Genomic DNA, 12,537 nt, shown 5'->3' on the forward strand with positions numbered 1-12,537 from the left:
TACTATATTTAATGATTATAATTTAGTAACTCATATTGTAATGACTAATTGGTATCTTACTAGTTACCACTCATGAATATAATGGAATTCATGATTTCTTTCATTTTTTTAAATAACAAAAGAATATATAAGAGTTTAGTAAATATTTCTATAATAAATAGAAAAAAAAAAAAGTAAAAGACAATAGTTTTTACAAGTGTTCTTCAGCTGGGAAGCAATGAAATACGGAAACATTACCACAAGTATTACACTTAACAACTCCACTATTCTGTGAAAGTGTGTTCTCGATTCAACGTGCAAGACCAGTATATCCCTTGAAAAATAAAAGAGAATTTGAAAAGTCATCTTACAATTATTATTTCTTAAAAATTGGAAAGTGTAATTACTTGCGTCCAATTCCCTGTTCCAAACATGGTCTAAATTTATATGAATTCGGAGCAAATAATGACAAAATCCCTCGGCAAATTTAACCTCCTTCCAAACATTGGGTAGTCCAAATTTTCCAATCCTTATATAGTTGGCCTTAAGTTAACCAAAACAAAGATACTTTCGGACGGCTGGGAGTATCTTTTCTCCGTTTTAGCGGTTGCCTTTTTAACAGCACAAACTTCACTCTCCATTATCATCATTTTCATGGCAGCTTCTGTTCCACTTCTTCAATTCCCAACTCACTCCCTTCACAAAACGACACTTTCCAGATTCAGACCCACTACTTCTCCTAAGTTCAATGGTATCATCATTAAGCTATTCCATTTTCCCTTTTTTAGGTAGAAAAATCATTAATATGTTATTTTTCCCTCTTATTAGGGAATTATGGGTATTGCTGCACAATTAGGTGTAGTTCTTCAAATGGAAGAGAGCCAGAGTCGGTAAACGAGGGAGTTAAGACTGTGGAGAAGCTTCTAGAAGAAAAACGGAGAGCTGAATTATCTGCTCGTATTGCTTCTGGCGAGTTCACTGTTGAACAAACTGGGTATCTTCACTTACACTTCTGAAAGAATTTCTTTTTTGTCTTTTTCTCTGCTTTACTGTAGTGGATAATCTTTGTATGGTTTATAGTGGTTTTGCATATCCTTTAAACAATTTTTCACTTTATATTTAAACTTCTGAAATCAAATCTAATAATGAGAACATCCTCGAGTAATTAAAAAAGAGTTAGCTCGGTGCACTAAGCTACCGCTATGCGTGGATCCAGCGAAGGTCTGGACCACATTGGGTTGTTATGTATGCAGTCTTACCTTAAATTTTTTAGGAGGCTAGTTCCGACCTCCTGGATGGTGGCACACTCCCCGAGTAATTAGTGTATTGGAGGTGATCCAGGAGAATGGGAAGATCGACGAGGATGTCACACAACGTATAAAGGTGGGATGGATGAAATGGAGGTTAGCATCTGGAGTCCTGTGTGACAAGAAAGTGACATTGATACTCAAAGGTAAGTTTTAGAGAGCGATAGTTAGACCGGCCATGTTGTATGAGGTTGAGTGTTAGCCGGTTAATAACTCACATATACAGAAGATGAAAGTAACAGAAATGAGGATGTTGAGGTGGATGTGCGGGCACACTAGGATGGATAAGATTAGGAATGAAGATATTCGAGAGAAGGTGGGTGTGGCTCCTATAGAAGACAAGATGCGGGAAGCGGGCTCAGATGGTTTGGGCATGTGCGGAGGTGAAGCCCTGGTATCCCAGTAAGAAGGTGTGAGCGGTTGGCTTTGGCGGGTACGAGAAAAGGTAGAGTATGGCCTAAGAAGTATTGGGGAGAGGTGATCAGGCATGACATGGTGTGACTTCAGATTTTCGAGGAGATGGCCATTGATGGGAATGTGTAGAGGTTGAGCATTAGGATTGTAGGTTAGGAGGTAGTTGAGCATTTTTCTACTTCGTACCGGGTATGAGGCTAGTCTGATAGGGTTTGTCTTAGACTGCTAGCGGTCAATATTGTGTTCACACTGTTCTTCCATTTTTTATAACCGAGCCTTCTTTACTGGTTATTGTTATTGGATTTTATCTATTTTTCGGTTCTTATGATATTGTTATTATTTCTATCTGTTGATAGTACTGATATATTGTCTCTTTTCCTCTTTTTCGTTTTCTTGAGCCGAGAGTCTATCGGAAATAGCCTCTCTACTCCATCGGGGTAGGGGTAAGGTCTGCGTACATACTACCCTCCCCAGACCCCGCACCTGTGAGATTTTACTGGGTTGTTGTTGTAAAGGACGTACATTTTGAATTTAAAGCATGAGGAAGCTCTTTCAACCAATGCTGTATAATGTAAATTTTAGTGGTAGTTTATCCTCATTTGGAATTTTACCCTTTGTTTGGAAAGAAGGGAAGGGTAGAAAAAGGAAGGGAAATTGTGAGAAAGCGGAAAAGTTATTGTTCTTTTTGTCTGAATAGAAAAGAAAGTTCGGATAGAAGGCAATAGGTAGATCGACGAGGATATTATATTGTATTGGAGCGGGGTGGATGAAATGGAAGCTAGCATCTAGTGTCTTGTGTGATAAGAACATGCCACCAAGACTTAAAGGTAGGTTTTACATAGTGGTGGTTAGATCGACTATGTTCTATTGGATGGAATGTTGGCCAGTCAAGAATTCTCATATGTAGAAGATGAAAGTGGCAGAGATGAGGATGCTGAGATGATGTATGGGCACACTAGGATTGATATGGTTAGAAATGAAGATATCCGGGCAAAGATAGGCGTGGCCTCAGTGGTGGACAAGTTGCGGGAAACAAGATTGAGATGGTCCGGGCATGTAGAGAGGAGATGTCCGGATGCCCCAGTGAGGAGATGTAAGAGATTGATTATGGTGGGTTTGAGGAGAGGTCGAGGTAGGCCGAAGAAGTATTGGGAAAAAGTCATTAGACAAGACATGGTGCATCTTCATTTTACCGAGGACATGATCCTTGATAGGAGAGTATGGAGGTCGAGAATCAGGGTAGAAGAATAGTAGGAGACAAAGTCATATCATTTCATCCCAGTAGTGACAGTGTTATTCTCGTACTCCCATATTGTTAGATTTCTATTACTATCTACAATGTTGTGTTTCGATTTTACTATTATCTTGCTGTTGTTACTGCTTCTTTGACTTTTTCACTACTGCAAATCTTTTTTTTATACTGTTGTGATTATGCATGCTTGCTTTGAGCAGAGGGTTAACCGGTAATAGCCTCTCTACCTGCACAAGGTAGGGGTAAGCATGCGTACTCTATACTCTCCCCAGGCCGCACTAGTGGGATTACACCGGATATGTTGTTGTTGTTGTTGTATTCCTCGTGAACTTAAACTATCTACTTGATTTGATGCGTTCTTTTGACGCAACATATTTCTATTTCTAACATGAATAATAGGCAATTGAAGTTAATGGTTTCTTCTGTTGTTAAATTTAAGCTCTTTTTCTTCTGTGGACTAGATTCCCATCACTGGTCAAAAATGGTTTGTCTAAATTGGGTGTGCCTAAGGAGTTCTTCCAGTTCTTCTCTCAATGGCTGGGTGATTATCCTCGCATTCCAGAGGCAAAAGGATCTATTAGTGCTGTTCGGAATGAAGCTTTCTTCATCCCACTTTATGAGCTTTTCCTTACTTATGGTGGAATTTTTCGTTTGACCTTCGGTCCCAAGGTTTGTTCATTTTCATGAAGATATACTTTTTTTTCTTCAGCAGTGCATTTAAAAATCAATTGAAAGCTTAAAGGTAAATTTGACCTCCTCTGAATGATTGTTTGATGATTTGACCTTATTGTGCAGTCTTTCTTAATAGTTTCTGATCCTTCAATAGCCAAACACATTCTGAAAGATAATTCAAAGGCTTATTCTAAGGTAAAGCAGCTTGCAACCTGTATCTATTAGTTTGTCGAAAAGTGAAAGTGAAGGAAAGAATAATCAACTCACAATTCCTAAGATGATTTCTTCTGCCTTCTCCACATCCAGGGTATCCTAGCTGAAATATTGGACTTTGTGATGGGAAAGGGACTTATACCTGCAGATGGAGAAATTTGGCGCGTCAGGCGGCGCGCTATTGTACCAGCATTGCATCAAAAGGTAAATATGCAATTGTACTGCTTCTTGTGGCTTACTTATTGTATTACTATTTGTTAATGTTAGTTGATCTCCTACTGATATCTGTTGAGCTAATTCAATTTTTTTAAGTTATCTATTCATCTATTTGTGTAGTATTAAGAAGGACAAATCCTTCTAAAATTTTACTTTTGTTATCATTTTCCATTGCTGATTGTAGTATGTAGCAGCTATGATTGGCTTATTTGGTCAAGCAACCGACAGGTTGTGCAAAAAGCTTGATGCTGCTGCATCTGATGGAGAAGACGTTGAGATGGAATCACTATTTTCCCGTCTAACATTAGACATCATTGGCAAAGCTGTATTTAATTATGATTTCGACTCGTTAACAGTAGACACTGGTATTGTGGAGGTACAACGTTTTTCTTAAGTTATTTTATTTGTTTAGTCTATTTTGTTGCAGCTATTGCTAGTTTTACTTATTGTTAAAAGCCATGATCGTGCCTGCGCTTGTGATTCTTTGTCTTGTTCAGGCTGTATATACAGTGCTTAGAGAAGCAGAAGATCGCAGTGTTGCACCTATTCCAGTTTGGGAGATACCTATCTGGAAAGATATCTCTCCTAAGCTAAAAAAGGTCAACACAGCTCTAAAGTTGATTAATGACACCTTGGATGATTTGATTGCTCTATGTAAGGTAATATAGTTATTTGGTTCAGAGATCAATCGGAACTACTTGCTTTACAAACTTTATTGTTGTTTGGATGATAAAAATAACCAGTTAGTTTGTACGTAGACTTGAGATGAAGCATTATGCAGACCTCTAGAAAAGGGCATTTTCCGTAAAAGAAACCCCTAGCCTTTTGCTGTTTTTGGAAAAAAAACTTTTGAACCGCGTCAATGAAATTGCAAGTCGCAGAGGTTCATGCAATTCCACAACCCAAGTATTGGACTGGTAGAACGTTTGAATGTGAGATGAGAAAAAAAATATTACAAGTATTGTACAAATTATCTATAACAGCTCCTAGATATTGGACTTGTCTAAAACATTCTCCCAATGTCTTCTCTTATTTTCTCACATGGTACGATCTTGGTAATGACTTACTACAGCTGCTCCATCGGCCAAAATTTTCATTCTTCTTCCTAGTTTCACTATTCCAATCTCTTTTCAGTGTTCGTTCTGGCCACTCCATGACTCTTTCCAATGGCTGTTCCGGTGCCACGACATCTCTTTCTGTCACTGTTTCGTTCTCCACATTGGATTTGAAGCAGTGTGTTAGGATATTAGATGTATTGTCCAATAATAGAAGAAAGTATTATGCTACTTGTAGAACCCATTAGGAAACTCCTATGTGTAAGTTATTCTATCACACCAGGTACAAAGCATGAGAACAGATCGCATATGTCAAAAGTGGTTAGATTGGAACAGGATCATCCTAGGATCAGTAAGGATCTAATAGGATCACAAGTGGAATTCTGAGATCCTAACAATCCTAGTACCGCAAATTTATGAGTTTTTTCTCCTTTCGCTGTTTCTTCGTAACTTCTAGTAGCGTTTATGTTATAAATTTCAAAAAAAAAAAATTACCTTAGTAATAATTAAAGACAATAACATGCTTGAATATGGCAGGAGTTAGTATGATTCAGGATGAAATCTCAGCAGATACAAACTAATAATCAACAAAAAGTGGTAATCTGATATGGGAAAGATTCTGTGAACGTGTCCTATAACTGAAATAGCATAGTGGCTTTATTGAAGTGGATGTGTGGGTTTTTTCTAGACCTATACATCTCTGTGGACTGAGACTTGGACAGAGTGGTCCCCTTTCTAATACTGCAAAGCTCCATGGCTAGTTTGTTATATCTTCTTAACTGACCTGCAGTATGATCCAAAGGCTTTGTCTAATTGATGTCTTCTCAATTTTGTTTGAGAATAGCTTGTCCAACTATTCCCAGTAAGATGTATGATCTTAGCAAAAAAAGATGTATTGTTCCTCTTCTAATAATAAGAAACAGTGATAGAGTCAAGAAATAAAGGTAAAGGGTGGTGGATTTGTGTCTTAGGTCACAGGTTCAAGCCCCCACACCTAGCTCAAGTGGCAAAGGGTGGTGGATTTGTGTCTTAGGTCACAGGTTCAAGCCCCCACACCATGCCAAGCAAAGCCTGGTATTTAAGTGGAGAAGGGTAGAGGGGTGGGCCCATTATCCACCGAGTTTCGAAGGCTGCGGTTGTCCAAAGGATCGGCCTCAGACGGATTTCTCGGTCATCAAAAAAAAAAAAAAGGCAAAAGAGACGACTGCTTAAGCACCAGAACCAAGCCTTTAGGAAATACGCTGCAAACTTTATTGCAAATAGAAATTTTGAAGAGATGCTGCTTTGGGTGAGTACTCACATGCAAGTATTTTAACTCTTTTTCCTATGTTGCCAGTGCCTTTCTGACACGTATTAAAATTGATTTTGCTTGATCTTTTGCTTGTAATTTTGTTCTGAATTGTGCGTACCTACAAATGCATTTAAGAGGATGGTAGACGAAGAAGAGTTACAGTTTCACGAGGAATACATGAACGAAAAAGATCCTAGCATCCTCCATTTCCTGTTAGCGTCTGGTGATGAGGTATGACATATCGGAGTTTTGAAGGCATTTATACTGCCCAAAAATTTGGTTGGGAAAATTCTCATGCCCTAAGTTGTAGGTGTCAAGCAAGCAACTCCGTGATGACCTCATGACAATGCTTATTGCTGGACACGAGACATCTGCAGCAGTGCTCACTTGGACATTTTATCTGTTGTCCAAGGTTAGTCTACCCCTTTCAAGTTCAGGTAGAAGCATAAGTATTTAATCCTTCTTTCAGCTGCCTTTTAGGGGTGAAAGGTTCCTTCCTTTTTCGGTTTTCCTTCTTCATTTTGGACTTTCTGTCAGTAACAGTAACAGGTGCATATATAAACTAATCAGAAGTATGTCGTCTTATGTGCGTACAGCTTTCATAAAATAGAATGATAATCAATTACTTGAAGCTTGAGAATATGGAGTTCAGATAACCTATGCAGATGTTTTTCAGTTCTATGTGAAGCCTTTTCCTTCAAAAAGAATATGCACAGAATAGATGTTTTAGTGTCAATTAAGATTGTCTACATGTCGTGTTTTGAGTATGTCGTGTTTTACTCAACACCCATACTTGCAAGATCTTAAGTTTTTCTCATGGTTGAACCTTTGGAGATTATGGTTTATTTGTGATATGAGAAAAGAGATCTTATTTCAATAGGTAGTTATTAAGTTCTTCCTTTATAGTCTTTGACCTTCGTTTCAATCCTAAATAACTGCAGGAGCCTAGTGTCATGGCCAAACTTCAAGATGAGGTAGGTTAAAATAAAATATAATTAAATCAGCTTTTATTGAAAGCAGCTACTTGTATCTCATATTTAGTGTATTTATTGTTACTTCAGGTCGATTCAGTTCTGGGGGATAGGTTTCCAACCATTGAAGATCTAAAGAAACTCAGATACACAACTCGTGTGATTAATGAAGTGAGAAGAATGTTACCTGTAAGCATAAATCCTTGTGCTCACAACTGTTTCCTTTGTGTAATACTTCTTTTCATTTTGCAGTCTTTAAGACTATACCCACAGCCACCCGTCTTGATTCGTCGTTCTATTGATGAGGACGTACTTGGAGGTTACCCAATAAAAAGGTTATCCTGAAATATGTTTTTAGAAGCATTCTGCACAAGCCTCTCATGCATGTTAAATTAAATTTAGGGTAAATTTGCCTATGCCTAGGGTGTAGAGATGCTGAAACAAGTGAATACCGCAGATAAGTTCTATCCTGCTCCGAGAAAGAAAGAAACAGGTGTTCATTGTTTGCAGAAACATTTGCACCCTTAATATTGGGATAGTAGTATATTGGCGTCATTTTGTCAGCTATGTTCTTTAAACTTGTTCTGTAGTTTGGCAATAATTTTGACAGACTTCTCTCTCTTGTCTGACTTAGCACTATAATGTCTTCCCTTCTCATAACAGTATCTTAACATCGAAAACAGAAGCCTTCACCATGCATATTATATACTTTTCTTTCTGCCTTGAACATTCTGCAAGGACAAAGTGGAAAATGGTATAGTCAAAGAGTGTTCATGATCAATCGTGGTCATTCACTGTAATTGGCTTCAGACAAATTGGAGAAATTATGTGCTGTGGTTCACTGATTATCTTGAAAAAGCTGAATTAGAAACACTAAGTTCACTGTAATTGGCTTCAGACAAATTGGAGAAATTATGTGCTGTAGTTCACTGATTATCTTGAAAAAGCTGAATTAGAAACACTAAGATAGTGATTGAGTTTTTGCATACTGCACTTTGAAGATACCATAAAGGAAATTGTAACAGTTAGTTATTTATTAACAGATTGATCATAGGCTTCTATTAGCATTTTTAGGTTTCCAGTAGTTTGGGTTTGGCATGGGTAACATGCCTAGTGATCAACTGAGGTTTTATCATCATAAACCTTAAAAGATGAACTTACATCTGCACCATATTTAGCGTATGGCCATTATCAACTGTCTAGATCTCTGGGACTATGTGTTGGTTTAGGTTCTCTGACATCATTTTTCAGTCATCATATTTCTGAAATTATTAAGCACTTTCACAGGGGTGAAGACATTTTCATTTCTGTTTGGAACTTGCATCGGTGCCCCAATCATTGGGAAGAAGCTGATAAATTCAATCCTGAGAGGTGGCCTTTAGATGGACCTAACCCAAATGAGACAAACCAAAATTACAGGTATTGCAGTTTTCAGCTTATCAGCATCTATAATGTAACTTTTGGAAAACTCAGGTTATTAGCCACACTCTTTTGATATATTATAATTTTTTTAAATTCTTGTTACCTTTAGTAACTAAGTTTATGCAAAATAAAAAGAGTAGCTTAAATTTGTGCCTGTGTTTTTAGGAAAGAACTACTCATTCTTGTAGTGCATGTTAATTTTAATCAGAGTGTTTAGAGAAATGTTTTGCCTTATTTTGTTTAAAAATGAAATACCGTTGCAAATGACTTGATCAAAGGCAATTATAGTTAACATGTCAAATTTGAGTGACTAGGCTCAGCAACTCTATGTTTGTCATCAATACTGTGACCTTGTGGATGTGAGCCATGTTAAATGTGGTTTCGCTTTCACCATTTGGAGTAATGTGCTCGGGGAAATTGACTATGAGAGATATTTTTACATTTAGATTCTCCCTTCAGTTTACGTGGCAGGGCAATGATGGGTGGAACAGAGTTTGCAATACAGTTAAATGATAATAGTTGGAAAATATGTATGCCTAAAACATAGGTTAAGTTAACAACTCTTTTATCAAATGAATTATTGTTTATTGGGTACTTGTTGTTGTGTAAAGGTGTGGTCTAGTGGTCAATAAAGTGGGTTGAGAACCATAAGGTCTCGGTTTAAATCTCACTGGTTGAAAAATCACATGGTGATTTCTTCTGTCCAAACCTTGATAGACAAAGTTACCTGGTACCTGTGTTGGTTGGACTTGGGAGGTAGAGGTATCCCGTATAATTAGTCGAGGTGCGAGCTGGCCTCGACACCGCGGTTATAAAAAGAATATATTATATAAATAGGAGTATATATTATATTATTCTAGAAGGTAGTTGATCAATCTATCGCGTAGTCAGCAAGTCATTAAGCAATAATGAGATAGATGTCCTTTCATTCCCTACTCGAGATTTATTTATTTGTCCTCTATATTTCATTTGTCTTCTTCCCTGTTTTGTATAATAACTCCCACGAGGTAGTTACTTTTAAGGGAAAATATCACTCCGTTGGAAAATTTACTCATTGATGAGGATCTGCACAGTACTTTTTCAGTTATTTTGAAGAATCTTGACTTTGAAAAATTTGTTGTTCACTAACTGATATTTGATTCCTGCCACGTAGCACTCTTAATATGTAAAATCAATTTCAACTTCTGTCAGATAACAGTTGCTAAATGCAACTTGTTGCAATATCATTGTAAATCAAAAGTTGAAACTGAAAATATGACTCGCATAATTAGCCATTTTTCATATATCAACTTTGTGTTTGCCCCTATAGACCTCTTGACGCTGCTCTTATCCTTGTTTCAGACTCCTTACTATGCTTTTATGCTAACATTGAGACATGCTAGGTTTTTTATTTTTATCCTACTTTGCCTCTATTTTTGCAGAGATCTATATTTATCTACCATTTTCTAGAGGGTAAGAAAAAGAAAGTTCAGGAATATTATATATATATTTTTTAAAACAGTTGAAATAAAGGTACTGATAATAGATAAGTAGACAAGTAATATAGAGTAGTGTTAGTTTGAATTTTTAGGGGAAACAAGTGTGAAGATGTCGCAGATGAAGATGGAAAGTAAGTGTGGTAAATTGAGATAATGAAGTATTAACAGAACAAATGGTTTGCGAGGTGTATAGACTTTTCTATTTTCTTGCTTTGGATGCTACCAGTTCATTTAATCTTTCAGAGCTAGCAATTATTCTATTCAAGCGAGTCATTTGCGTCTATTCAGAGGCTATTAGGTACATCAGAATAAGTATCTTCAACAATGTAGTTGGTAGCAAGCAATACAATCTACAAATGAACTAGCCATGGGTAATTCACAAAGCCGTGCTCTTTCTTTTCTTACCATCGGTCTATATTCTTTTTAATAGAAGGAAGCTTATGGATGAGGGCACATAAGAATATAATAGTCAGAAAGGAAAGAAAGTTTGCTTTAGGTCGGGTTAGTTTTCATATCCTTTACTAAAACAAGTAACAAACATATGGACTGGATAGTGTTGGTGCCTTGTAGAAGTGAGGGGTAGACTTTCATTCAATATTTGCACAACCAAGCAATTTAGCAAGTTTCCTCACTTGTGTTCATTCTGGATAAGATTGCATAGAATTCATTTCATCCACATCCTCCTGGAGACATGTATGAACAACTTCCAGGTCATATCAAAATATTTCTCTGTTTATTTCCATGTTGAGCTAATATATTGTATGCTTTACATGTGAAATTATCCTAGTAGTTTTTCGTTTTAAAGCTTGAAATATACATAAGCTAAAAAAACTTTTTCCACTCCATTCTATCAGTTATCTGCCCTTTGGTGGAGGACCAAGAAAATGTGTTGGAGACATGTTTGCCACATTTGAGGTAATCCTTCAACTAGTAGACTGCAGTTGTGGGACAAGGGTTTTCAATTATATCTAAGTGAGGTTGCTTGATATGACTGCATTTAGCTTCTCCTTAATATTCTTATAGCATCTTCAGAACTCCCTCTCAAAACCTTTTATCTAATTTCAGAATATAGTGGCAGTTGCAATGCTTGTCCGACGATTTGATTTTCAAATGGCTCTTGGAGCTCCTCCTGTAAGTTATGATGTCCTCTCCTAATTTTTGTCATTTCCTTTTGGTAAATGATAGATTTATTTTACTGACATATTGTTTGTTTCTGTACTTATTACACCTGGATGAACTTGAGGATATGATTTTTATTTTACCTACTCAAGAAATTATTTAGGATAATCAACTTCTCTGCAGGTTAAAATGACAACTGGGGCTACAATCCACACTACGGAAGGATTAAATATGACCGTAACACGAAGAACAAGACCTCCAGTGGTGCCCAACTTGGAGATGGCAACATTAGAAGTAGATTCATCTGTGAATAGTTCAGACATCAACTCGGTGTCAAACCAAAGAGCAGAAACTGAAGCTTCTACTGTTCGGTCCTAATAGAACCGAATACTAGCGACAGTATATATTTAAACCAGGGAACTAAGTCCTACACAATTTTTATTCATCATTGGGACCTTGGAAGCTCATGAGTTGAAGTCATCAAGAAAAGGAAGTCCATAATTCTAAGTTATGTTGCTGTAAGCATTTATAAGGTGGATCCTTATAGGCAACAATCTCATTAGAATTGAATCCACTTCTGGTGGCCTATACCTGTATTCTTCTCGAGCCTTGAAATGATCAGATTTCATTTCAATTGAGCTCTCTGATGTTGTAATCATCAATCCTTTAGCACTTTTTTTCTTGTAATTGGTAACGTATGGAAAAGCGCCATGAACAAGAAGTATGCTTGAAAATATGGAAGCCAGTAAGAGCGTATTAGGTTATGATTTCATGGCGCGACTTAATAAGACGTTTCGACTATTCAGCCTCTCAATCGAAATTTGTTACGGTCACTTCACCCGTTTGGCCATAAATATTTTTCAAATTTTGTTTTCAACTACCGGTTTGTTTATAAATTTCAATCATTTTTGGCAGATTTTAAAAACAAAATCTTAAAATCTCAAAAATATCTCTAGAGTAGTTTATAAAGTTTTCCACACAAACTTCAAATTCATTTCAAGTAAAATGTTTATCCAAACATAATTTCAATCATCTCATTTTCTTCAAGTTTCGACCAAATCTATGTCTAAACTTTAGCTTAATGTATGAATCACTATCCTCTCAAAAACCAAAATAATGTATAGTCAATTAGATATAATCACTTATCT

The 12,537-nt window shown here is 36.8% G+C and overlaps 1 protein-coding gene across 1 annotated transcript; it reads left to right on the forward strand.

The window, feature by feature from the left end:
• Positions 1–265: 265 nt before the first annotated feature.
• LOC107820237 (protein LUTEIN DEFICIENT 5, chloroplastic) lies at positions 266–12,123 on the forward strand. The gene is made up of 16 exons (XM_075225112.1): positions 266–730; positions 808–973; positions 3,414–3,621; positions 3,748–3,819; positions 3,931–4,041; positions 4,238–4,429; positions 4,551–4,712; positions 6,535–6,630; positions 6,710–6,811; positions 7,341–7,373; positions 7,461–7,541; positions 7,623–7,705; positions 8,658–8,789; positions 11,125–11,185; positions 11,336–11,401; positions 11,573–12,123. Exons 1-16 carry the CDS (start codon positions 634–636, stop codon positions 11,765–11,767), a joined length of 1,857 nt encoding a protein of 618 aa, XP_075081213.1. The 5' UTR covers positions 266–633; the 3' UTR covers positions 11,768–12,123.
• Positions 12,124–12,537: the final 414 nt, after the last annotated feature.

Source organism: Nicotiana tabacum, chromosome 11 (genome assembly GCF_000715075.1).
Source record: "Nicotiana tabacum cultivar K326 chromosome 11, ASM71507v2, whole genome shotgun sequence".
NCBI classification, from domain to species: domain Eukaryota; kingdom Viridiplantae; phylum Streptophyta; class Magnoliopsida; order Solanales; family Solanaceae; genus Nicotiana; species Nicotiana tabacum.

Excerpts from the sequence above, each read along its gene's own strand:
- LOC107820237 (XM_075225112.1), top strand. The coding sequence starts at position 634 with ATGGCAGCTTCTGTTCCACTTCTTCAATTCCCAACTCACTCCCTTCAC. Across the intron at positions 8,790-11,124 it reads GAGACAAACCAAAATTACAG|TTATCTGCCCTTTGGTGGAG; the intron begins GTATTGCAGTTT and ends CCATTCTATCAG. Across the intron at positions 11,402-11,572 it reads TGGCTCTTGGAGCTCCTCCT|GTTAAAATGACAACTGGGGC; the intron begins GTAAGTTATGAT and ends ACTTCTCTGCAG.